This window comes from Cynoglossus semilaevis, chromosome 15 (assembly GCF_000523025.1).
Source record: "Cynoglossus semilaevis isolate Cse_v1.0 chromosome 15, Cse_v1.0, whole genome shotgun sequence".
Lineage (NCBI taxonomy): Eukaryota > Metazoa > Chordata > Actinopteri > Pleuronectiformes > Cynoglossidae > Cynoglossus > Cynoglossus semilaevis.
Genome location: NC_024321.1, coordinates 16,086,459 through 16,110,212, shown reverse-complemented (window position 1 = coordinate 16,110,212; position 23,754 = coordinate 16,086,459). Strand labels below are relative to the sequence as shown.

Below are 23,754 nucleotides of genomic sequence, written 5' to 3'. Positions count from 1 at the left end.
TCTGTGAGCTTGTACAATCGCATATCAACTCACCTGGGCGTCGGCTTCGGCTCGTTCCGCATCTGCAGGGCCTTCTTCTCTGGCACCCTGAACAAAATAAGAGTGAAAAACTCGACTGTGACATTGATGCACAGTTTTATTAATGAAATATCTGAATATCAAAATATTTGAAGACAGAAAAAAGAAAAAACACAGAAAAAAAACAATTAAAAACACAAGTAGAAAATGAATTACAAATGCACTGTAAATGTAAAGAAATTGATCCAACAAAAGACAAATATAAATATAAAATATATTGGGGTCTAGTGATTGAAGAGATAAAGTTAGCCAAAATAAAATATAAAGTTAAGATACTTTTTTAATATATTTCCTTAAAAAAACTATTAAAATCAAATAAAAATCAGTCCAATTAAAAGACCTTTGACCTCCGTGGTCCACTTCCTCCTGTGTATAAATGTTACCTGTACAAGAGACACCAGGATGCGACAGAAGCGGCCGGACGTGTCTGATTCGATGGCCTCCTCCAAAGACTTCTTATAGGCTGTGTAAAAACAAATGGTTGTTTTTTTTTATTATTATTATTTTGAAAATAACTTTTATCTCTGAACCATTTTGCGGACCTTGAACTCACCATCTTGGTAGGCAGCATTCATGGCCAGTATTTCTTCGTTGCTCCTGGTGGCCAGGATCTCAATGAGGGAGTGTTCGTCAGTCCCAGCACCCTGTCAATCAATGAATGAAAAACTAATATTTTTTAACACTTCAGCTGAAATTGTGTGAACATCTTTTGCCATCATGTGTTTTAAGGGGCTTCAACTTGAGGTCAGCGGCCCAGCTCGGGTCAGACCCATGTGTATGAGTTTAGGACTTAATTAATATTGTTGAGATCACCATGAGTATTTTCACATATTCATAATTCATTCATTTGGAATAGTCAAAAATAAAAACACAGCCATATACAGATTTAAAGATCACAATTAATCATGATTCCACAGCTATCCTGTGATTCATCAGATCCAAACTCATTCAGACAGCCCCAGGTGTTTCAACGATTCAAAGTCGACAGTCAAAAACAAAGTTTGTGTTGCTCTGCGATGATGACGTTCGAACTGCAACCGTAATCTTATCATTTCTGTGAGACTGATGACTCAGATTTTTGAGGGCCGGAGGTGTTATCAACATCTCACACAGTGTGATGCGTGAGACTGTGTGAACTGTGTGTGTATCAACTCAGAAACAGCTGTACCTCCATGGCCTTCCTCATCATTTTGGCATCAAACTCTGCCGGCGTCAGCATGAGGCCGATGATCAGCCGTTCTAGGTTCTTGGACAGTTCAGATTTCAGGTCCTTCATCAGATCCTGACGAGAAGAAACACCAAAGAGAAAAGACAATACAGCTAGAAGACAAAGAAAACAACATATTTGATGATATATTTGATCATATATTTGATGAAATGATCGATGATCTTCATCATCGTCTCTCACCCTTCCCAGTAAGGACTTAAAGGCTTGTCTAATCTCCTGCCTCTGGGCGTTGCTTCTCTTTGCAACAATTTCGATGATGGTGTCTTCATCTGTTCCTGTTGTTATGATAACATTTAAAAAAAGATTAGCAAAAGGCAAATGTGTTTAAGTATAAAAGCATTAGCAGTGATGATGGGCGCTACGTTCACAGCTGCTCACCAAAGCCCTTCATGGCCTTCCTCAGAGCTTGTGCATCAGCAGCGGGGTCGAAATCAGACGCCGGGCAAACAGTTGGCCTCAGCTGGAAAAGAGCAAGTGAAAGAAAGTGTCTTCGTCATCTTTGAATGAAAAACTCCAGGTCTTTAGTGGGTTTTAGTGGCATGCATGCAGACGTCTGTATAAACATGCACAGTGTTCACCAAAGCACCTCCAGCCTAAAATGCCCTCTCAATGCCTCTCTGGATGAGTCGATAAATCATGAATTGTTAATTCTTATTGATTGCAATTAATACGCAGAGCTACCCTGTAATCTATCGGATTAACTTACATTTTACTTGGGTGGCAGTGCTAATATATGCACACATTTATATCCACATAGACATATATTTATAGACCTTTAACTTGGTTTTTCTAATTACGCAATTATAATAATTCAAATTCTTTGCATGTGTAAATGTTCTCGGTATTAAAACATAAAAGAAAGCGTGCTTAAAATTAAAATAAATGATTTTCTGTTGAAACATATTTTCAGAAAATTCTAACCAGCACATTTTAGCTCCAGGAAAACAATCTCTGAATATCAGTGGGGGACGGTGACCCTGTGAGGTCAGGAGCTCCACACTCAGTGAGTGCGTGGGCTGAAGCGCGGCACAGTCACCGGGGGGCAGCGAGGAGCGCCTCAGGATCACGTCGTGACAAAACGTTCTATGATGCCGCAGACATCGGCAGACAAAACACCGTGTACCTGGCGTTATCAGCATCAGTTTTTGGCAAAGCAAGAAGCAGGTTACTGTGGAGCCAGCCTGTCATTTGAAGCACGTTACTGCCAAGCCAAACATGCAGTCACACGTCTACAGTCAGAGGAAACTGTGGCCCAAACCTGGACTTTGGTCATGGAACTTAATTCCCACATCTTGTAGGCTAGCTGAGCGGCTTCAGGGAAGAACTCTCCGGCTAAACTGTAAAGATCAGTTTACAAAACCAAAACCTTATGTTGAACACAACTGTACAAGTCTACCAGGTGTAAACATAACGAAAAAATAAATTAAAAAAAAGTCAAAATAAATGACATTTTACACAACTTCCATTAGGTTACTGCAGTAACTCTATCAACTCCATTACAATGTACTTTTCTGAAACTCAGTGTCTGGCGCCCCCGTGTGGTTGTTGCTACTCTTTCAACGCACAGTCAAGAAATGCCAGGCGTTTTTTTTTAATGAGCGAAAGGGTCGGTGGGCAAATGGTAAGACAGTCTGTCTCACAGCTGCAACCCCGAAAACAAAACAGTTCTGCAGCACCAAGCAAACCCACAGCAGCCACTGGGAAATATGTAGTGAATGTTCCAGCGATTCAGAATGAAAAAAAATAATGGCAAAAAAATCCTGCCGTTTACAACAGCTTTAAAAATAAAGACAAGACTTGATCGAACCACAGCAGCAGTGTGAATAATTTGAATCTAACTAATCTAAGAACAATGTTAGAACTCACTCGTCGTCCCCTCCACACAAGTTCAGCAGCGTCCTCTTGTAATCCCCAGATGTGTCATCCTGACAGGTTAAAACGCACCACGTTAAATTCAAATTACAAAGGTTGAAATGTTAAATACAACAGCTTGTTTTTTTTTCTGACCTTAATCATGTTATAAAGTGACTTTTCATACTGGAGGCGGAAATACTCTCGAATGTCTAGCATGTCGATTTCAGAACGACAAATCATGATCCTAATCAGGGTGTTGTCCGCCGTCCCCAGACCCTGGGAATGTACAGGAGGACACAAGTTCATTTTTCCTGAATTTTTAAGAGAATAATCTTAATATTCATTTTATTTGTGTGTAAGAACTGTGACGACTGTTGAGGTGACGTTATCTTTTGCTGTGTCTTTACCTTCATGGACTTGTAGAGGCGCTTGGCGAAGAACATGGGAACGCTCCTGATGGACTGCACTGTGACATCAGGGAATAAGACACTGCATTATTTCACCGCTCCCTGCAACAGTCAGAAACGCTGTAGCTGTTCATGTGCTTCTTACCAACAGCCAGCATCAGCCTCTCGAAGTCTCCCGACAGCTCGCTCTTTATGCTGTCCTCAATGGACTTCTCAGCAATTTTCTCATAGGCATCAAAGACTAAACAAACGCAGGACAGAGACAAGACAAGGGACAGGGACAAAACAACCGATGTTCACTTCTGATGCTCCAGTAACGCACGACCGCAGGGGCGTGTGACTGAAATACAACTCAGCCTTCCACAACAATGTTTAACCAAGGTCAGAGTGTAAATGTTTTAAATGCCTCATTGTTGCGCTAATGTCACTGATAGCTTGACTCACCCATGCGGAGGTGGGTCACGCTGCGGTTTCCCAGGATCATGATGAATTTGGCCTCGTCCGTCCCCCACTGCTCCTCTCCTGCGGCGTACAGGTCCTGTGAAGAATTTGTTTTTTCTTTTTACTGGAACGTATTTTAAGGTATTTTGTAAAAAAAATGCCTTTGAAAAAACTGTCAATTATTTCATATTTCTTATATCTATATATTCAGCATATGTACAGTATATTTATAAATAAACATGTTCTCACCTGTGCGTCCTGCTCCACCAAGTCGGCATCAACCACCCCTGACTCATCTCTGGTCCCCTAAAAAAAAAAAAAAACAGCACAGCTTAGCATTCAGTGGCAAAAGTCACTGCTCGGCTAATGTGAACTGACCTGGAGTAAAACAACCAGCATCTTCTTGAAGTGACCTGAGGTGTCCATGATGATGTCCTCCTCCATGTCTCTGCCGTAAGCTTAAAGAAGTCACCAGGGAATAAAATAAAAATATATAAAAATGCTAAATGAAATGATGCTAAAGCAGGGCTAAAATACAGCAGCTGTCTTTACGTGAATGAACACTCGTTACCATCTTTGTAGGCTGCCACCATGTCGTGCATCTGTGCGTTGGTTCTAGATGCCATGACTTCAATCAGACACCTCTCGTTGGTTCCATTCCCCTAAAACACAGAGAGAACTTTAACCTGACACAGATCAGCAACTGCAGTTAGGTTGGTTGTGAATGGAGTAAAGGATAACTGTCTTACTTTAACCGCATCGTTGATTTCTTTGGCGTCGTGGTAGGCCGGAGTTCTCATCAGACTGACAATGAGACGTTCAAATTTCCCCGTCAACTCATACTTCAGGTCTTCAATCAGGTCCTAATGAACAGAGCTTTTCTTTATTTTTGTTTTCACAGGACCTGTTCCTACTTCTTCTTTCACTCCTCACATCATCTTAATGTATTGGTTTTAATGCAACCAATGCTTTAAAACAATTTCGAGAAACTAACTTTAAACAGCAGCAGAGGGCAGCAGAGGGCAGCAAACGTGCAGATGAAAGAAAACCATAGGGCAGCAAACGTGCAGATGAAAGAAAATACACTTTAAGTGAATCAAAAGATACCGAGGGACTAGTTTTTGTATCTAAATGTGCCACACCTTCCCAAAGTTGCACTTGTACGCCGCAATGACATCCTGTCTCTGGGCGTTGCTTCTTGAGGTGACCAGGTCCAAAATGGCGTCCTTGTCACTACCTGAGAGACACAAGGCAACATACTCAACAAACGTCATGAACAGTGAAGTCAATTGAAACAGAAAAAGAAAGTACTCACCGATGCCTTTCATGGCATTGTAAAGAGTCTCAGCGTCAGCGCTGGGATCGAAGTCGGGAGCATCTAGAATTGTGCCTCGGAACACCTGCCGAAGAAATAGTTCCTCAGAGGTTAGGTATTTCTCAGTCCAAGAGATGTTCAATGTTCAAACACAGAGCTAAACTTTCATTTTTAGTTTTACAAATATTTATACATTTCAAGGTCAAGGTTGTCACATACATGTTTGTTATTAATCCAAATAATGGTGATAATTTACAATCATGATTAGTCGTGATTAATCTATATCTACCCTGTGATTGATGAAAGTAACATTTTTAATTGTTTGACATTTGGTCTGGAATACTGTACTACTACTGTACAAACTCATTCAGTGTTCGGACCAGATGATTGGCTGCTGAGGAACTGAAACTCAAACAGCAGCAGCTGCTGCCGTCAGGAACGCCGCTGCCTGTAGGGAGAGCCAAAGTGTTTGTCCTCCACCCTTCTGAGGGCCACTGCACATGCTCAGTTCATCGGCCTCGCTACAACGGCCATCACTTGTCACGACAGCTGGAGAGCTTCAGCTGCATAGCAACAGGAGCACGAACACAAGACCTCCAACCAGAGTGATGGGTTCTACTCACTAACACTGATGTGAATGGTTTATAATGAACCTCATTACGCTATAGAAGTTTCCTTCCTCATTAGGTGCAGTGTGTTTCCTCTCATACAAAGGCCACAGTTTTCCAGCCCATGATTAATAGTGAGTGTAAGTTTCACCTAAAGCAGCGGCTGGCGCTGCGTTCACTGACAGCACGGACCATCTCTGGAACCATGCCACCTTAAGCTTAAACAATTCTTCAGCATCATTAGCTTTAGAAAGACGCAGCCGTGTGTGTGTCCAGGTGGAGGGGTGGGGGTGGGGAGAGGTGACACCCTACACTGCTGCCTTTATGATGGGGACGACTGCAAAACGCTGACAGGTGGCAAGGAAACCGACCTGACTCTTGTCCCACACCTCATGCAACGGTAAACAAAAGCCTCCGCATTCCACAGGCACGAGATCCGATCCCGAAACACGACATTATCCCAACGCACTGTTACATAAAGACGAGAGAGGAAAGAGAGTCCGGTTCACTCACCATGTCTGTGTTTGGTCTTCTGTCTCAACACTGTGCAGGAATCAATGGTTTGGGGCCTAAGAAGGGAAACAGAGATGGGGGAGGGAGAGAGAGAGAAAGAGAGAGATGTAAAGTGCTGACTACATGACAGTACCACATACTGGTGAAGAGCAGTTACATCATATCATTTCAAACTGATTTGGTTTCTGTTTCTGTGGCTCAGAGTCAGTCAGTTCACCAAATATATACAGGACATACAGACAATTCTGGGTGAAAACAGTAGGTGGCAGAAGGTAGCGTTTTAACTTCTGCCTCAACTGAACCTTTTTTTTTCTTTAGCAAAATTCTAACATGTCGTCGTAAGGGTTTCACATAGGTGGTTTGTGTCGATTTATCTTGATTAACCACAATTAACTGTTATCACAAATTGTCTTTGATTACAATGAAAAGTCACCCTAACCCTGGGATTGATGGAATTGGTGGGCGGTGTTTAAAAATAAGGCACACCCTCTGCCCTTTGGCTGAACATTGTTGATGTACGGCCATACATTTTTCAGCCACACCAGTTGGTGGCTGAACGTCTGGTGCAGACATTTCTGTCCCAAGAAGAATTTCTTACATTATTGTGGACTTTTCCTTATCTTCAAAGCTAAATCTAAATCTTAATCTTTTCTTAAGTTTTTTTTTTTTAAGTCACGGTACTGGATCTTTTCCTTATCTTCAAAGCTAAATCTACATCTTAATCTTAAAGTTTTTTTTTAAAGTCACCGGACTGGATTAATAATAATATTTTTTTTTAAAAACCACTGAACCAGTGACACAGAGCTTTACAACTGTAGTCTTAGCTCTTTCTGCAGAGGAGGGCGGACGTTCGGTGAATATATGACATACGTTTCCTTTTACATTGAATCACATGGAAGGAAAATACTGTCATTTTTTTCCATCGTGGCAAATTCAGAATTATTATATAATAAACAGCTGCAATGAAGAATTAGGCTCATCAAACTTACTACTGCTTTTAAAGAATAAAAACAATAATACATGTTTGAAGTATGCAGACTATTTGTTACAGGAACACACAGTGCACAAGTACACGGTCATGCAGTACTGTTAGTTTAAGACAGGGCAGAAGCCCTCTAAAAATAGCATGCTGTTTAACTTCATGTCATAATCAAGGTCCGGGGGTCTGGGCCTCAATGAATGCAGAACCACGCCCGTCTCCTGTACCCCAAAAGTACACGTCAGGAGAATTGATCGATCATTAATATTGATTTCCATATCAATCTCTGATCAGATAAAGACGTCTCACGCTGCGGTAAACTTTCTCAGAATGCGTTAGACTGTGAATGGAATCAGTGGGAGTCCTGGTCGGTTGCTGCAGACTCATTGGCACAGACCCGAATGACGCGTCAGCGAATTCAGGAGGCGCGCGTCTTCTAGGATGCAGTTTTGGGTGCAAAAGTGCAGTAAATACTCTTAAAAAAAAAAAAAAAAAATCTGACCGTACCTTTTTCTCGGCTGTGTCCCCGTGTGTGTCTACGTCCTCCGTCTCTGTCTCCACCTCCGACACTCAGGCTGTCCCGTTATGTGTCCTCTCCGTGACGCAGCGCCTACAGCGCGCTCCCGCGGTGCATCTGGAGGTGTGCGCGTGCACGCGTGCCGCACAAACTACGCTACTCAGACTGGATTTCAACTTTTTCCAGCGGGCAAGGAGCCAAACTAAAAGTCTTTATATATGTACATAATTTTTTTTAACTTAATTTATGTTATTATTTTAACGTGTATTTTTACCGGTGGTCTCGTTGACACAGGAGACTTCGTCCTCAAGAGAGACCTGTTTCAGACATACAATAAACAAACAACAATTAGTTGCAGGCAAACACACACACATACACATACAAAATCAAATATAAAACCCAAATAAATCCAAATAAAAATATATTACTGTCAGCTGTTTAACAGTGCTGCAACTTTATGACAGGAAAGAGGGACTTTCAGTTGTGATTTGAGCACAGCAGGACTTACTGGAACTGTTGTGAGTGAGTGAATCTATCTGCTCTATTTCTGTCCTGTCCACGATCTATTCCAGTAAGGCGGGGGAGAGACACCAGCATATTTTCAGGCAGAATGCGTGTGTGTGTGGCGGGGGAGGTGTGTGTGTGGGTGGGCAGGGAGCGAGCCCCAACAGAAGTGTTCAATCACCGTCGTGTCTATACAATAACCGTAGACACTTTCTGATAACTGTATGATATTAATCATTAACCTAGGTACCAGAATTGTACTGTCTGTATAGCCATCTGCTGCCATCTAGTGGAAGAGCATTTCATTGTTCTACCTGTCATGTCAAACAAACGAAGACAGATTATTTGAAAAAATAAATAAATAAACAAACAAATAAATAGTTTTCGAACGAATTAACTAATAATTTGCTCATTTTTCACATGACATACCTGGTGACATTTCACACAGAACAGCCGTTAGGAATCGCCGCAGTAAACAGAACAAATGTATCGCACGACCAAAACTTTACAACAGCACAGGCTGAGACACAGCTACACCTGTTGGACCATTTGTCAGTTTCCAACAGAAACGACATATTACAGAGATGTTTAATTATTAAAATGTGTTCGGCAACAAGGGGTGTTTTTAAAATGGATTTATAACTTACAATATAAACTCTTAGCTGCGAGCTAAAGATGCCGCTCCAGTCACTTCTTCGTAGCAGCCGCTGGTATAATTTGAGATGCACTACTGCCATCTACTGGCGGCCTATTTTGTTTTTTGAAAAAACAGCACATTAAATAGGCTAAAGAAAATCTCTTGCATAAGGCAGCAGATAAATAGAACCAACATTCACTCTGAGGAAGTTGTTTGCGGTTAACCCCAGAAGGTCTGCATATATTTATATACATATATATGTATTTTTATATAAATAAATCATAAATAAAACACACAGAAAAACAAACCTCGTTGACCATCCAGGTCACATATTTCTGACCATGTAAATTTGTTTTCCCCTTTCCTCACCCCTGTGCCTTTCGTGCAATAATGAGCCCATTATGATTGAAAATGCTGGGAAAAGAGAAAGGCGACTTTGTAACTAATTCCACAGAGTGGGAGGGTCACACAGGCCAGTGTTGTATATAGAGCAGAAAAAAAAGCCATGTTTGCTTCATGCTGGTCATTAGTTCGGATACTTTTGCCCAGACCCACGGTGACCATTCGCTCCGTGTGGAACTGACGACAAGGTAAAAAAAAAAGAAGAATATCAGCACCTTTTGAATTCACGTGGTGAGTACATTTAACAATAGTTAGTAGAGAAAGACATGTATAATTTGCATCAATGTATTTGCAGTTATAAAAAGTTACATGAGAAAATTAATAATGATCTGTTTGGAAACTGCTGTTTGGAATTATTTCCCTGTTGCCTTTCTGGAAACTATGAAAAGCAGGAGGATCTGCAGAGAGGAAGTGCCAGCGTTTGGTTTGGTCAAAGGTTCCTTGGCCGCCGTCACAGGCTGCATTCCCACTCACCTCCTGCCTGCTGAAGTACGTAGATGCCAGCAGGGATTAGGTGATGTGAAACCCACCACCCTTTAGGCGGGACATGAGAAGCCAAAAGCTACCTGTTAGGAGTACGAGTGCAGCCTGACGCATACATAAGCCATGAAAGCTGCTTTGTCCTCGGCCGTTTCATTAACTCACAAGGACATTGATGTGGCAGCGTTACACTTCCAGGCCCCTTCCCTTTTTTTGGGGGGTGGTGTGGGGAGTGGGTTCGAACAGAGATGCAGTGACACTGTGGCAATTGTTCCCACTCAGCATATACACAGGTTGGAGAATATGTTGTCTGAAAACCAGGTGGAAAAACAAATACTACAAGTATTGTAAATTAATCCTGCTAACGGAGGATAATCTGAAAGTCACAGAGGAATGTAAACGCAGACGTCAACAGTTAAAGCTGGAGTTAACCTCACAAAGCCTGGCTAATGTGATCAGGTGTAAAATATCTCACATTTTTTCCTACTATTTTTTTTATTTCTCTTTTAGCTCCTTGAACATGTCTTCCGTCTGACCTGCCGCTGCTGCTGCAGTGAGGTGAGAGCACAAATGTTGAATTTTAACACGTAAGAGACTCATTAACATATGGACAGGACTGGATTGGGACGTCACTGCGAGTAATCGCAGGTTGAGTAAAGTGCAGTCAGGATGCAGGGCGTTGGATGAACACTTGCTTTATCAGCAACATCATATCAGACAGGTGATAAAAACACCTTATTTAGCCTTCAAACAACAGTGAGACGCCGACTGAGTCTCTGTTCCTTTTCGTTTCTCCTGTCTTTTTTTGGTGAACTCTGCACAGACACTGCTGTGATTCCTCTCCAACTGCTTCATAAATGTGGTGTTGTTCTATCACCGGTCCTGGTCTGGTCCACCTGACAATTATTTACTGACATGTGATCAATCACTGTTCCTTCCCCACACCTCCAACCTTCCCGCTAGTCCTCCCCTCCCCTCTCACTCCCACTTTCTCGATAGCATCCACCTGCACTCCCACCTGTCTCTCCCTATCACTCAGCGTTCCCACATCTTTCCATCAGGATCCAAACATGCCGTGTGGCTTGGTCAAGTCTTTTCTGGGCAGCCTCTCTCGGAGGAAGCCCCTGGAGCCTGAGGGCGAACAGTCCACGTTTGAGCGATGCCTGACCACCCTGGACTTGGTGGCCCTGGGCGTGGGCAGCACCCTGGGAGCCGGGGTCTACGTCCTGTCGGGTGAGGTGGCCAGGGACACAGCTGGACCCAGCATCATCATCTCCTTCTTCATAGCAGCTGTGGCCTCCATCTTCGCCGGGCTGTGCTATGCAGAGTTTGGGGCGCGGGTTCCCAAGACGGGCTCAGCGTACCTGTACAGCTACGTGACCGTTGGAGAGCTGCTGGCTTTTGTCACCGGCTGGAATCTTTTACTCTCCTACGTCATCGGTGAGTTAAAAAGGTTTTGTTCAACGTATAAAAAAAATATATTTATATGTAGTTTATTAAGAAGTGTGTCTATGCAGCAAACCTATTTGTTTTAAGTTAGTAACATTTTAGCATTTTTTCTGGCCCTATGCAGCAAACCTATTTGTTTTAAGTTATAACATTTTAGCATTTCTTCTGGCTGTTGTGGACACTGCTGTAAAAAAAAAAAAAAAATTTCTGTCCGTGTACTGTAGTTGTGCTTTACTGGAGAAAAAAACAACCCATGATTCATCAACCATTAACACAAGACCCTTTAAGAGTTGTTGACCTTTTACCTGCTGCTGAAGCACATTTTTAATGGCTTTAAAAAACTACAGTTTTTTTTGTCATTCGTTCATTTCTGAGACTAAATAACATAAACATATTTATTAATAATAACTAATAAGTTCAGTCAAATGATTGATTTAAAGGTTGTTGTTGGTGTCAGGAAACAAGGAAACATTAGGGGGTGATATTTTGGTTTATGGCTCTGTTTACTGTTCACCTCATGACTCATGTTGATTACTTGTTTTCACCGTTTTCTCACTATCTGCTCAGGGACGTCCAGTGTTGCCCTGGCGTGGAGTGGGACTTTTGACGACCTCATAGGGGGCGTCATATCAAAATTCTTCCAGGAAAATGTGGCCATTGGTCTTCCTGGTCTGGCACCTTACCCTGATGTCTTTGCTGCAGTTCTTATCATACTGCTATCAGGTACAAATAAACACTTACAGTACCACTGGTGTCATTTTAGTTAGAGATGATAGCACGCTGTCATAAAACTCATTCACCTTAATATTTATATCTGGGCAGGTGTCCTGGCCTTTGGAGTGAAGGAGTCGACGACGATAAACAAGGTCTTCACGGCGGTGAACATCCTGGTGCTGCTGTTTGTTACCATCTCTGGATTCATCAAGGGAGACATTTCCAACTGGCGAATCAGTGAAGAGACTCTGAAAAACGCCACGGCGGTACTCAAGTGAGAGCCATATCATGTTGTCTGTGACACGCAGCCCAATCTGTCTTACATAAACGTAACTGTTTGAAACTCAAGGTCCATGTTTACAAATGTAATAAATACGGAGGCATGAGACCATCTCAGCTGGAGGTGTTGTCAGGGCGGGAGATAACTTTGTCGGAATGCGCTTTTTACACAGAGAGGAAGTAAAAAGAATTGGAGACAAAGAGAGATAAAAAAATCTTAATTTGTGATACTTATCCTTAATTATTTAATTTTATCGAACATACAATTATTGCTGCTCCTAATACAGAGTAGATTCACATATCACAGTTATTTAAGCACCCTGTGGGGAAAACATTCTGTTTCACTGACACATTTGGGTCTTAAAATACCACCTTAATGCCCAGCATGTTTTTTTGGCTGGGGGTTTCAATTTCATGTCAGACACTGGGCTTGTGTCATGTTGAATATTGTGAATAATCATGATGAGTCGTTATTAATTATTACCTGGTTAAACAAAGGTTGAATAAAAACAATTAATCATGATTACTCGTGAGGAATCCACATCTGCCCTTTAATCAGATTAAAATTTGCATTGCTTGACAGCCCTAGTGCATAAATAAAAATAACACAAACCTTGGCCGTCACATCCCCCCGTTGTAAAAGGAGATTAAAGTTCCTCTTACGATAAATACACTCGTTATTACTGTAACAAGGACTAAAGTTGCCAGTCATCACTGTGGCCAGAACAACTTTGCAACATTGTGACTTTCTGTGATGGACTACAGATGGACTCTGACAACACTGCTGTAGTGTCTGATAAAATCACACCTGCTCCTCCATTCACACTCTCACCTTTTTTTGCAGTAACCTCAACTCTACCGCAAATGTCACAAGCCCCTTTGGAACGGGTGGATTCTTTCCTTATGGCTTCTCTGGAACTTTAGCCGGAGCTGCAACATGTTTCTACGCCTTCGTTGGCTTCGACTGCATCGCCACCACAGGTAACGATCAGAATCCTGAGTCATCCTGGGCCGCTTCCAGATCTGTTTTTTATGGAGTATAAACAGTTCAAAAGTTCAATTAAACATTTATTGCTGACTGACAACAAGCATGAACGTATCCATTGTCTCCCTGGGCTGCCATTCTGATTTAATGCCCCCAAGAAATAAACCACCTCAACTACATTATAGTTGTGTGCCCCAATCAAACTGTAAATCCCATCAAAGCAATAACATATTTAACCAGGGTGAGAAATGAATGAATGACATGGATTGGAACCACATCTAAATCACTGTTCAACTACACATAACTGGTTGTCGCTACAATAAAGCTAACATAGCTACAGGAGCAAAGAGCTTTACATTCAATTTACAGTCAATTCTGTGAGATTTAAGATTCGAGAAGATTCGACCACAACTTTTTACTACAGTAAATTTGAATTGTTTCTCTACTTCTTGTTGATCTCCGCAGGCGAGGAGGTGAAGAACCCTCAGAAGTCTGTACCTGTGGGTATCGTGGCCTCACTTCTTATCTGTTTCATGGCCTACTTTGCCGTATCGGCTGCCCTGACCCTAATGATGCCGTATTACATGCTCAACGAGAAGAGTCCCCTGCCAGTGGCCTTTGAGTACGTCGGCTGGGGTCCGGCCAAATATGTCGTGGCTGTTGGTTCACTTTGTGCCTTGTCCACCAGGTAAGAACCTACTGGAAGCACAGTCAAAGAGTTAGTCAAAGAGTTAGGGCTGGGTCTCAAAACAAACCAGTCTCTAATATCTGAAGCACAGTCAAAGAGTTAGTCAAAGATAATATCGGTAGTTGGATAACCACATGTAATCTATCAGAAATGTTTATTTATTAGAAAAATAAACGTGTTTTTCTGTGAGGTTACACTAGATGGCGTGCACCAGATATATATCTCCTGTACAGTTATTTGGGTTTTCAAGCTAAAGGCAACATTTCTAAGCTCAGATTCTACAGACGACACATCTGAAGAAGTGTCTCCATGCAAATGCTGTTTGTTTGTTGTTTTTTTTTGGGTGATCTTGCTTTTTGTAAGTGACCTCAATTGATAAAACATCCATCGGCTAATACTTGGTCCGGCTGCATTTCCTTAAAATACCATCGTCAGAGTTGTGTCATTTTATCAATCCAAGAAAGCTAACACCATCACTTGGTGTTTGCCTGTTTGTCCAGTCTGCTGGGGTCAATGTTCCCGATGCCCAGGGTTCTGTTTGCCATGGCCAGAGATGGATTGCTTTTTCACCCACTAACCAAAGTCACCGCCAAAGGGAGTCCTGCTATTGCTACAATAGCTTCGGGGATCGTGGCAGGTACAGATGTTCCAGCTGTTCACGAGGCTCCGTCGTCATGTGCTCCATGTTTAGTCATGTGGACTAAAAAGTTTCTTTTTCCGTCTCTCTTCAGCCATCATGGCTTTGCTCTTTGACCTGGAGGCCTTGGTGGAAATGATGTCCATCGGCACTCTGTTTGCCTACACCCTGGTGGCCATCTGCATTCTGATACTCAGGTACGTTTACGCTCCCACAGCCTTCGCAGACAGTGATGAGGGGGCACTTTGTGTTTTACATGTATATCTCCTTGTACTCAAGGTACCAGGAAGTTTCAGAATCGTATGAAAAAGATCTACACGCTGGAGAACGCAAACATAATTTCCTGAAGCCACCTTCGGTACCCAACCCAACTACCTCCAAAACAGTCACCATCTTGACAGTAGTTGCTGGTAAATCTGGATGCATTCCATTTGTTTTATTCCTGAATCAATCATAGTTAAGATTACATTTTTTGTATGTTTCTGGGCTACACATGAGACCTCATTTTTTCCCCCCACAAGTTTCCTGTGTTACCTGCCTGTGCATCACCATAACCCAAGCCCTCGATGCTTTGGCCCGTTTGGAGGCGTGGAGTCTGGTGCTTGTTTGCATTTTCGGCGTCCTACTGTTTGTCCTTACCTTCGTAATCTGGAGGTACCCACAGAATCCCTCAAAAGCGTCCTTCATGGTGTGTACATCAAATATCCAAACAGCTGAGCTACACCTCTGTATCACGTCGACCAGAGTAGTGACTGTTCTGTGTTCCAGGTTCCATTTATCCCTGCACTGCCTTTACTGAGCGTACTCATCAACGTCTTCCTGATGGTGCAGCTGGGCGGAGAGACTTGGTTGCGATATGCCATCTGGATGTTAGTCGGTAAGTCTTTCTTTCGAGGAGCGTACAGCAGATATGGAAGAGTTACTGTAAACACTGGCCTGTGTAAAAACACCCCCCCTCCATCTGCAGGGTTGGTCATCTATTTCTGCTACGGGATTCGTAACAGCGTCCAGAGGAAGCGACTCATGGGCCAAAAGATGAACATTGAAACCGTGTGTGGCAAGACAGACGTAAAGCCTTCGTTTAAAACTGAGGTCATCAACGAGGAGAGGTTCTAGGCCTCGGTCTGGAGCTCAGAGAGTCTCACTCAGGTGTTACAGTGAGTCACGGTGTACCTACACTGGTTCAAGTCAATCAAGTCAACTAGAGCATGGATTTATAATCCGACAAACTGTGGAGACATTTGTGTAACATTTGAATGTTATTGTAACCTGAATTTCTTTTTTTCTTCCCCTAAATTCCTAATGTTCAGGTTATAATAAATCTATGCTCTCTGAGTAAATTCCTAAAAATGTAATTAGGAGACAAAAGACAATAAAATGTATTTTTCTGCCACATATTTTTTCTCAAATATAAATGTAAATTATAAATATCTCAGCAGAACATTTATTTTTAGTGGATTCACATACTGGTTAGTTATGTATTTGTTAATAAAATGTAAATTAAAAAAATAATTTTAAATTCACATTGTGGAAAAATGCAAAGAGATAGCATGTACATAAAAATAAAATGTGATGTCTCCAGTTTTACACTTAGAAATTAAATATTGCTATAAAAAGTTAAAATAGTTGGTTTTCTTTGTACATGATAACATATATATGTCATCATTATGGTTCTGCACACCTTTAAAATATATTGATTTAACTCTAAGTTCTTTTACGTAGGATTATGATTTCATTGTTTTGTATTTGTACAGTCTATGATCACTATTCTTTTACGTAGGATTATGATTTCATTCTACTTGTTTTGTATTTGTACAGTCTATGATTGTCACTCAAACCTATGACTTTTTCAAAACCTGAAACAAAGTACAAACTTGGAGGGTTTTTGTTTTTTAAAATGAAATAACACACATGTAAATATTTGTATTGTAAGTTGTATTAGATATTGATATTGACAATTTGATCAAATTGATTGTTGATAATTGACACTTTTTGCACATGGACCTCTTGTTAACATGTAAACTTTTATCAACACCTTGTTTTTATTACCTTGGTTTTGTGTGTAAATAATAAAAAACTGCACAAGTTATAATTATTTCTTGTAGATGGGTCTTTAAAAAAAATGACGCTGTCCTTAAAAGAACTGTAGACAGAGTTCATTTGAAGGGCAGGTTGAATTCCGCTTGGATGAAATGTCAGGGGCCGCTCACTACCCAGAATCCACTGAGAACAAAGGGACCTTTAAAAGAAACTTACCTGTCATGTTTACAACTGCTGCTAATGCACTAAGAGTTCTAGAATAATCCAAGGGCTCCTGATCTCTGCCTACAATCTGTTCAAAACATTAGGTAAAGTTTCATTGGTAAAGTTATATTTTGGTTTCATAGCTGGTTGACTGGTTTGCAGGTACAAATATATAAATATTCCACTTACCAGGTAGATTGTGATTTTTTTTTTGTGGCACCAACCAGTAAAAAAACATCTGCTTCAGGAGAACCTTAGAAGGTGTATTTAACTGGTGTGTAGTGTAGTGTAGTATAATATAGTCTTCTCAAGAACCCATCTGTCACTCTGACTGCACTATCTATCACATGTATGCAATGCACAGTTTTGTGGGTTTTCAAAAGAAAAAGTAAAACTTTTTGATGTTGAGACTGATGTGAAGAATCTACAGAAAACATGACTGCAGTTAGTTGTGCGGTCAGAGTGTCAGATGGGTTCGTGGTAGGATTATATAAGACGATGACAACGATGACCCCAAACATCACCCCTAGCCCCACTTATACAACTGATTACTGTACATTAGCGACCAGCTTCCAGGTTGACTGATGAGTTTTGGACAGACATCTCCCTGGGCAACAATCCTCACAAATGATAGTTGGACGTCACTGAAAAAAGACATAGGAGAGGCAGGAGTAAAGGTCAGTAGAGGCAAGGCAGTATCCATGTGTGTGTCTGTTCAGGTTGTGGGACATAAAGTTCCTGACTTATCACTGATCACCTCCATTTGGCTTTCATGACAGTGCATCATTTTAAAGTGTGCTTAGAACAGAAAGACTAACAGGTTTAAGAAAAACGGCCCAAAACATATCCTAACACTTCCTGTTTTTGTTTTTTAACTTTTTTTTTTTTAGATACTAATAACGTGTTTATTTTTTCCCCTGCAGACAGCCGGTGGCTGTGATGGACCGCAAATGCTTTTAAAAACGTCCCCACCGGCCCCGGCTGAGCAGAGTGGCACAGAGCTTTTCTGCTCACACACCTACACTTCAGCAGCTAAACAAACAGGCCTGGCTGTTCTGAACGGAGGGGCCTCAATCTCTGCACCCTCATTGGTCTGGGGAGGCTTGAAAGCCTCCATTGAACCAGTCAGGAGGAATTTGGGACACTATTGCCACGGTCAGACGGAGGAGGAGGAGGAATTCTGGTAAACAGCTGACCACTCACTCTGCGAGCTCTGACCTCCTCCTCCTCATCTTACCTTCCTTCTTCCCTCTCTTTTCCCGCACGTCTTTGGGTTTTTCGTGGCGTGTTCTCTATCGAACGGGCAATTCTTACATACAATTATGTCTTTGATGAAAGTGTCAGGGTCAAAGTGGAGGTTGGTGCTGACCGCAGTGCTTGTTTGTTCTGTATTCTTGGACGTAGGTAAGTGACTGTTGAGTTCACGAGGAGCAAAGGAGGGCGACTTCTGACCGCTCTGTGTTTTTAATGAATCTAAGGTTATAACATTTGCTAACCATGTGATTAAAGTAATGTTATTTAATATGTGACGGTTGTTGCAGACCGCGATATTAAATTTAGTGATTTGTTTCTTGTGCAGCTCGTTGTCAAAAAGACGCTCAAAAACACAGAGCTGCTACAGGAAGGAAGATCACACAAGGCAAAGCCAAGCCAGACAAAGAGTCCAGGAGTGTAACGTCCAAACCCAGGACCAGAGCTACGCCAGCAGCTCGTCAACTCAACAGCCGGGGCTCTCGCAGGTATGACAACAGTTTAAATGTCACAGACAAAAAATAAGTGGAAAAAAAAAACAAAAACTCATTTTAAAGATACACAAATACACATTTGCAGTACGGCAGATTGTAAGGACTTTCTATTTTGCGCCTTAAGTAGTGCCATTTGCAGCTAAGTGTCTGAACAGCTGCTGAATGTGAGTGACCTTTATGACTATTGGCAGCATCGTGCAATAAACTGCCTTGTTTTCATGATGGAAACAGCTAAATAAACCCAGGACTGCATCAAGGGATTATTCTAGCTCACTACTTCTCAAATAGTGGGGCGGGGCCCCCCTGGGGAGCGGGGGGTGGTGGTGGCAGCGCTGGTCGAGTGTGAGAGGCGTCCAATGGAATATGGCACGCTGGACAGAAGTATGCCGCTACTGTAACGCTCGAATGACTGAAACAAGCAACCAGTCACTAGGTGGCAGCGACTCATACAGCGGTTTGTACAGATAAGGAAAACACATTTTATCAGGTTGGTGTTGACACATTCCTTTGGCTGTGTTTTACTGATGCAAACATTTCTGGTTGGTGTTGACACATTCCTTTGGCTGCGTTTTACTGATGCAAGACATTATTAAGACTTTTTCCAATGTGTCTCAGAACTCTTCGACCAATGATCTTTTTGTGTTCGACCCATTAAGGTGCTGAACAGAGGGAAGTTTAAAAAAGTGGGGGAGACTATCAGCGTGCCAACAGGAGAGACCCTGGAGCTGAGATGCCGAGGTAACCCTGTGCAGTGGAGCGTCCCTTCGTACTTGCAGGAGGACGATGAAGGCAGGCTGAGGTAATTTTGTTTTGTTTCCGCTACTAGATATCAGTCTTTGTAGCGAGGCAGATACTTTGTTCAAATGTGTCGCTGCAGCTACTCAGCTTGACCTTCAGACCGATCAGACAGTTTAATAATTGTGTCTCTATTTTTTATTTATTTTATCCTTGGTTTTATTGGTATTTAGCTAATTATCTAATGCTTCTTTAGGTAGATTTCTGTTTAGTGCACATTAATTGAAAACGATCTTATAGAACAGTGTTTCCCAAAACTCCCAGAAGTCACAAACCTTGGTGACCAAAGTCAATAGACATTATTGTAAACTCTTGGGAAACATGATGCGAGACGACCCAAAAAAAAAAAAAAATCTTGCGACCCACCAGAGGGTCGCGACCCAGTCTTTGGGAAACAAGGTTATAGAAGTTCCAGTGACAGTACTTGGTATCTAGGTGAACACAATGTAAATATTCATACTTGGTATCAGGATGATCCTAGGTTCAAAGATAAGAGTTGTACGCTCATCGACTTTTTCTATATCATCATCACAGGATTGTCCAAAACGAGCGATACGGTGTTCTGACGTTAGTCAACTCGACAGGCGCCGACACAGGGGAGTACACCTGTTATCCAATGTACTGCGAGGACACAGACTGCAGGAAGGAGTACGACAAAGCTGTAAAAGTCTTCGTGTTCTTCCCAGGTACAATAAAATGCATTTTATTGATGCTGATGCATTAACTTTTTAAACGTTATTGGCCCGTGTCTCATTTTTATCACCATCATTTCACATCCACATGTTATCTTATCTACAATCTGACATTTTTTTCCCTCTCTTTCAATCAGACCCACAGGAACTCTTTGTCCCATCATCTGACTATTATAAAGTGATTCAGCTAAGAACCAACTGGCCCACAGTCCTGCCCTGCCAGGTGACGTCACCTGAGGCCAAAGTGTCTCTCCATCGTGAGTTTCCTCCGGCGGAGGTGGCAGTGGACGGATCGGAAATCTCTTTTAACGTCAGGACAGGTTTCACCATCCACCGACCTCGGCCTTATCACGCCGGGGCCTTGTACTGCGTGGCCAGCCGGGGTGGCCTGAGGCACAGCTCCACCAAGTACATGCTCATCTATGTTCACTGTGAGTCATGTTTCATCTTTCTCACCTTTATCCATTTTTTTTAATTGCCGCCCTTATCATCTTAGTACGATAAGGAAGAAGAGCAATAATCAAATCAAACAGTAAAAGCAACCACGGTCCAATGGTTTAAGGCTGTGGTTCCCAAACCTTTTCTGCATATTTGTATATATGCATACATATATCTGTGCGTACATATATATTATATACATACATAAATACAAATATATACAACTGTTGTTGTTATGAATCCCATTTTATGTACTGTGATTTAAAACTGACATAAACTCACGTCGATATTTGCCCTCAGACCCCACGGCTGCTCCTTCTCCAGTGATACAAGCCTCGGTGAGTTCAGTGGTTCGGGGCGAGAACCTGCGCGTCACCTGCACTGTGGTGGGAGAACAGGGTGTGGCTGTGGATTTCACCTGGGACTATCCTGGAGAGCAGGTCAGACAAAACATTTCAGGGAGGGTGTATAAATTCACTTTATCTTTTAACAACCATCATGGGCTGTTTGGGGGAAAAAAAAAGGGTGTATAAATTCACTTTATCTTTTATCGTTTGGGGGGAAAAAAATTTAAATAGAGTAGAATTTAAATTTGAATTTGTAATAAAAACTACATTGCCTTCTGTAATTTAATGTAAAAAGTATAGTGTGCTTCAAAATGGAATACCTGTGCTGGTTGCAGAGTGGGAGGCCTCCATACACCCAGGAGAACGTCAGTCCAGTACCTGGAGGGACGTCTCAGCAGCAGCAGCAGTCTCAGTCTGTTCTCCTGGTGGATGAGGTGAGGGACGTGGACCAGGGAACCTACACCTGTACAGCACAGAACCTGCAAGGAGCCAAATCCGTGTCCACCACAGTTAAAGTGGTCAACAAGGCGAAACCTAAGAAACCTGAACCACGGGGATAAAAAGAGGGAGACAGAGAGTGAGAGAGAGAAGGACAGAATCAACAGACTGAGGTTTACTTCCTTCCTCCGCCTTAGCGCCCTCTGTCTTTACAACTGTTGAAGTATAGAATGATATTACTAAAAATATACTGTGACATCACGTGAGCCCACATGATATGGAGTACAAAGTGCACAAAGAATTACTTTGTCATCATAAGTGCTTATAATTGACCTTTTGGTTTTATGTTCAACTCTGTTTACACAGTGGCTGGGGTCTTACAAAGTACAATGTGTATAATATAAGTATTTACAATCGTTCCATTTTATTTTCTGACCCAGTCTGTGGTCACTGAGCGAATCACAATTTCTTTGAATTCAGAAATTCCTACAGAAAAACAGAACGTGGACAGAACAGGCCAACCCACAACCAAGAGTCAAGATGAGTTCGCAGTATTTTCTATATGTAGCAACCACTGAAAATTACCATTGAAAATAACCAGTTTAGCTTTGAATGGACTGACAGATAGTTGCAAAATACAGGATGAAAACAAATGTTTTTTTAATTATTATTTTTCAAAGAGTATGTTGATGTATGGCAAACAATAAATATATTTCAATACCTTGTGCATTTTGGTCCAAATTTCATTAACCCATGAAATTATACATTTGGCCGAGTCAAATGTATAGTTGATAATAATAATTTATAATTATTTAATTCATAACGGGTTTTTTTCTATTCTATTAGAGACAAGCTTCACTGACAAATAGTCGCCGCTAGATGGCACTGTTTAGCTTAAGAGATATCATATAGCGGGGGTCGGACATAGATGAACTGCCCCTCATGTTTCCTCTCACTCTGCTGTTTCTGGTTTCAAACCTTCGGGAGGGAAAAGAGAGAGTCCCATTTATCCCCCCTCTGTCTCACACACTGAAACACTGCGTCCTCGCAGCAGCAGCAGCAGCAGCAGCGCCGGCGGCAGACTAATCTCTGTCTGAGTCCCGGACCATAATCCAGGCGGCCACGTAAACAGTCTTTATTTACTGTTTACTATTTTGTGATCAGAAAAAATAAAAATAAAAAATCCATCGCGCAGATCGGACCGCAGCGGATCTCCAGTGCTGACCCGAGGGTGATGTTCTGCAGCCTGAACATGGTGAGTTTTACAGCGTCTGATGATACCTCTCAGACCTGAGATCTGCTGTTGCTCGTGCACTCTGCTGCGGCGAGGAGAGGGTGTCAGTCCCCGACGGCTGCACCCACCGAACTTTCTGCAGACCCGACCCGAGCACGGCCGAGTCGAGCTGGGATTACAAGGCGTCACAACCAGAGTGGAGCAGGGAGGTCAGACTAAAGGCTGCAGGGTTCCTGCGTTAACACTAGTGTTTATGACTTTAATTAGAGTTGTTGTCACCAGTCCAATAAACAGCATCTGTGTATGGTATCAGTCTGGCTGCACATGACCGACGTACAACAAATATTTAGTTACAAAACAAAACGAAAAAAGATGTGAAATCTTAACTGTATACTTTTAAAATATATATATAAAATAACACAAGTTATCATTTATTAAATGTTTTGTTTTTTACATTGGGTAACACTATAAAAGAGTGATTAGTGTTGTTGCCTTACAGCTTAAAGATACCAGTTTGAGATTTTGCTCAGCTGACTCTCGTCTCCTCGTGTGCTATAGGTCAAAAACATGCATGTCCTGTGATGGACTGAATGTCCTGTACAGGGTTAAATTGTACAGGATGGAAGGACAGATGGACGTCTTTATGAGAAGTGCACCGTCATCTACTAGTTTTCTATCATGGTTTCCCATATAAGGAAATTGAAATGTACAAATGTCTGATATATTTTGCATTGACCTAAAAATAGTTTTATGTTACTGTGTATAGATTTCTATAACCATACATTCACATTTATTGCAGCCAACCATGCTAGGTCCCAGATATGCTCCTTTGTACAACCCAAGGGCCACATCTTGGGGACATGTTCTACAAATCAGGCTGCGTGAAATAAATCTGATAGAAAGTATAAATATCTACCAAAAAGGAAGAAGAGAAATACTGTATAAAGTACTATATAAATTGCGGAAGTGATAAATTCAAAAACGCTGACACCTACTGAGTTGTAGGCCACATGGCAGGTCATCACCTGCATCATCAGCTGTGCTATTACAATCGGGGCTTAAGATTATAACTTTTAAACACCAGTTCTACCCTAAAAGTCCCACAG

General features: G+C 41.8%; 4 protein-coding genes across 8 annotated transcripts in view; 3 read left to right on the top strand and 1 right to left on the bottom strand.

The window, feature by feature from the left end:
- The window catches only part of anxa6 (annexin A6), a 12,396-nt gene extending 3,274 nt beyond the window's left edge, over positions 1–9,122 (bottom strand). The window contains exons 1-21 of the mRNA XM_008327461.3: positions 9,092–9,122; positions 7,931–8,257; positions 6,445–6,500; positions 5,324–5,408; positions 5,151–5,245; positions 4,758–4,871; positions 4,580–4,670; positions 4,387–4,466; positions 4,258–4,314; positions 4,012–4,105; positions 3,713–3,808; positions 3,568–3,626; positions 3,314–3,436; positions 3,173–3,231; positions 2,565–2,643; positions 1,685–1,766; positions 1,487–1,581; positions 1,247–1,360; positions 632–722; positions 462–541; positions 30–87 (exon numbers count right to left, since the gene is read on the bottom strand). Coding sequence (XP_008325683.1) covers positions 30–87; positions 462–541; positions 632–722; positions 1,247–1,360; positions 1,487–1,581; positions 1,685–1,766; positions 2,565–2,643; positions 3,173–3,231; positions 3,314–3,436; positions 3,568–3,626; positions 3,713–3,808; positions 4,012–4,105; positions 4,258–4,314; positions 4,387–4,466; positions 4,580–4,670; positions 4,758–4,871; positions 5,151–5,245; positions 5,324–5,408; positions 6,445–6,447 — 1,555 coding nt within the window. The 5' untranslated portion in view covers positions 6,448–6,500; positions 7,931–8,257; positions 9,092–9,122. The remainder of the gene's footprint in view (positions 1–29; positions 88–461; positions 542–631; positions 723–1,246; positions 1,361–1,486; positions 1,582–1,684; positions 1,767–2,564; positions 2,644–3,172; positions 3,232–3,313; positions 3,437–3,567; positions 3,627–3,712; positions 3,809–4,011; positions 4,106–4,257; positions 4,315–4,386; positions 4,467–4,579; positions 4,671–4,757; positions 4,872–5,150; positions 5,246–5,323; positions 5,409–6,444; positions 6,501–7,930; positions 8,258–9,091) is intronic.
- A 410-nt stretch (positions 9,123–9,532) lies between these two features.
- On the top strand, positions 9,533–16,413 carry LOC103391245 (cationic amino acid transporter 2). Of its 5 annotated transcripts, XM_025063330.1 has the most exons (14): positions 9,538–9,714; positions 9,876–9,972; positions 10,474–10,521; positions 11,025–11,403; positions 11,980–12,135; positions 12,235–12,400; positions 13,250–13,386; positions 13,856–14,078; positions 14,579–14,715; positions 14,810–14,912; positions 14,995–15,125; positions 15,237–15,403; positions 15,484–15,592; positions 15,683–16,412. In XM_025063330.1, the coding sequence occupies exons 4-14, from the start codon at positions 11,034–11,036 to the stop codon at positions 15,829–15,831; spliced, it is 1,848 nt and encodes a 615-aa protein (XP_024919098.1). In that variant the 5' UTR covers positions 9,538–9,714; positions 9,876–9,972; positions 10,474–10,521; positions 11,025–11,033; the 3' UTR covers positions 15,832–16,412. The 5 variants fall into 5 exon arrangements, with proteins under 5 accessions (XP_024919097.1, XP_024919098.1, XP_016894959.1 ...); XM_025063329.1 differs by having other exon boundaries at positions 9,533–9,972; positions 15,683–16,413; XM_017039470.2 differs by lacking the exon at positions 9,876–9,972.
- A 1,211-nt stretch (positions 16,414–17,624) lies between these two features.
- On the top strand, positions 17,625–22,111 carry LOC103391265 (platelet-derived growth factor receptor-like protein). Its single transcript, XM_008327460.3, has 7 exons — positions 17,625–18,363; positions 18,539–18,698; positions 19,345–19,503; positions 20,034–20,185; positions 20,329–20,622; positions 20,930–21,069; positions 21,312–22,111. Exons 1-7 carry the CDS (start codon positions 18,282–18,284, stop codon positions 21,534–21,536), a joined length of 1,212 nt encoding a protein of 403 aa, XP_008325682.1. The 5' UTR covers positions 17,625–18,281; the 3' UTR covers positions 21,537–22,111.
- A 235-nt stretch (positions 22,112–22,346) lies between these two features.
- n4bp3 (NEDD4 binding protein 3) overlaps positions 22,347–23,754 on the top strand; it is a 20,726-nt gene continuing 19,318 nt past the window's right edge. Inside the window, exon 1 of the mRNA XM_008327430.3 lies at positions 22,347–22,669. The gene's annotated coding sequence lies outside the window, so the exon portion shown is untranslated. The remainder of the gene's footprint in view (positions 22,670–23,754) is intronic.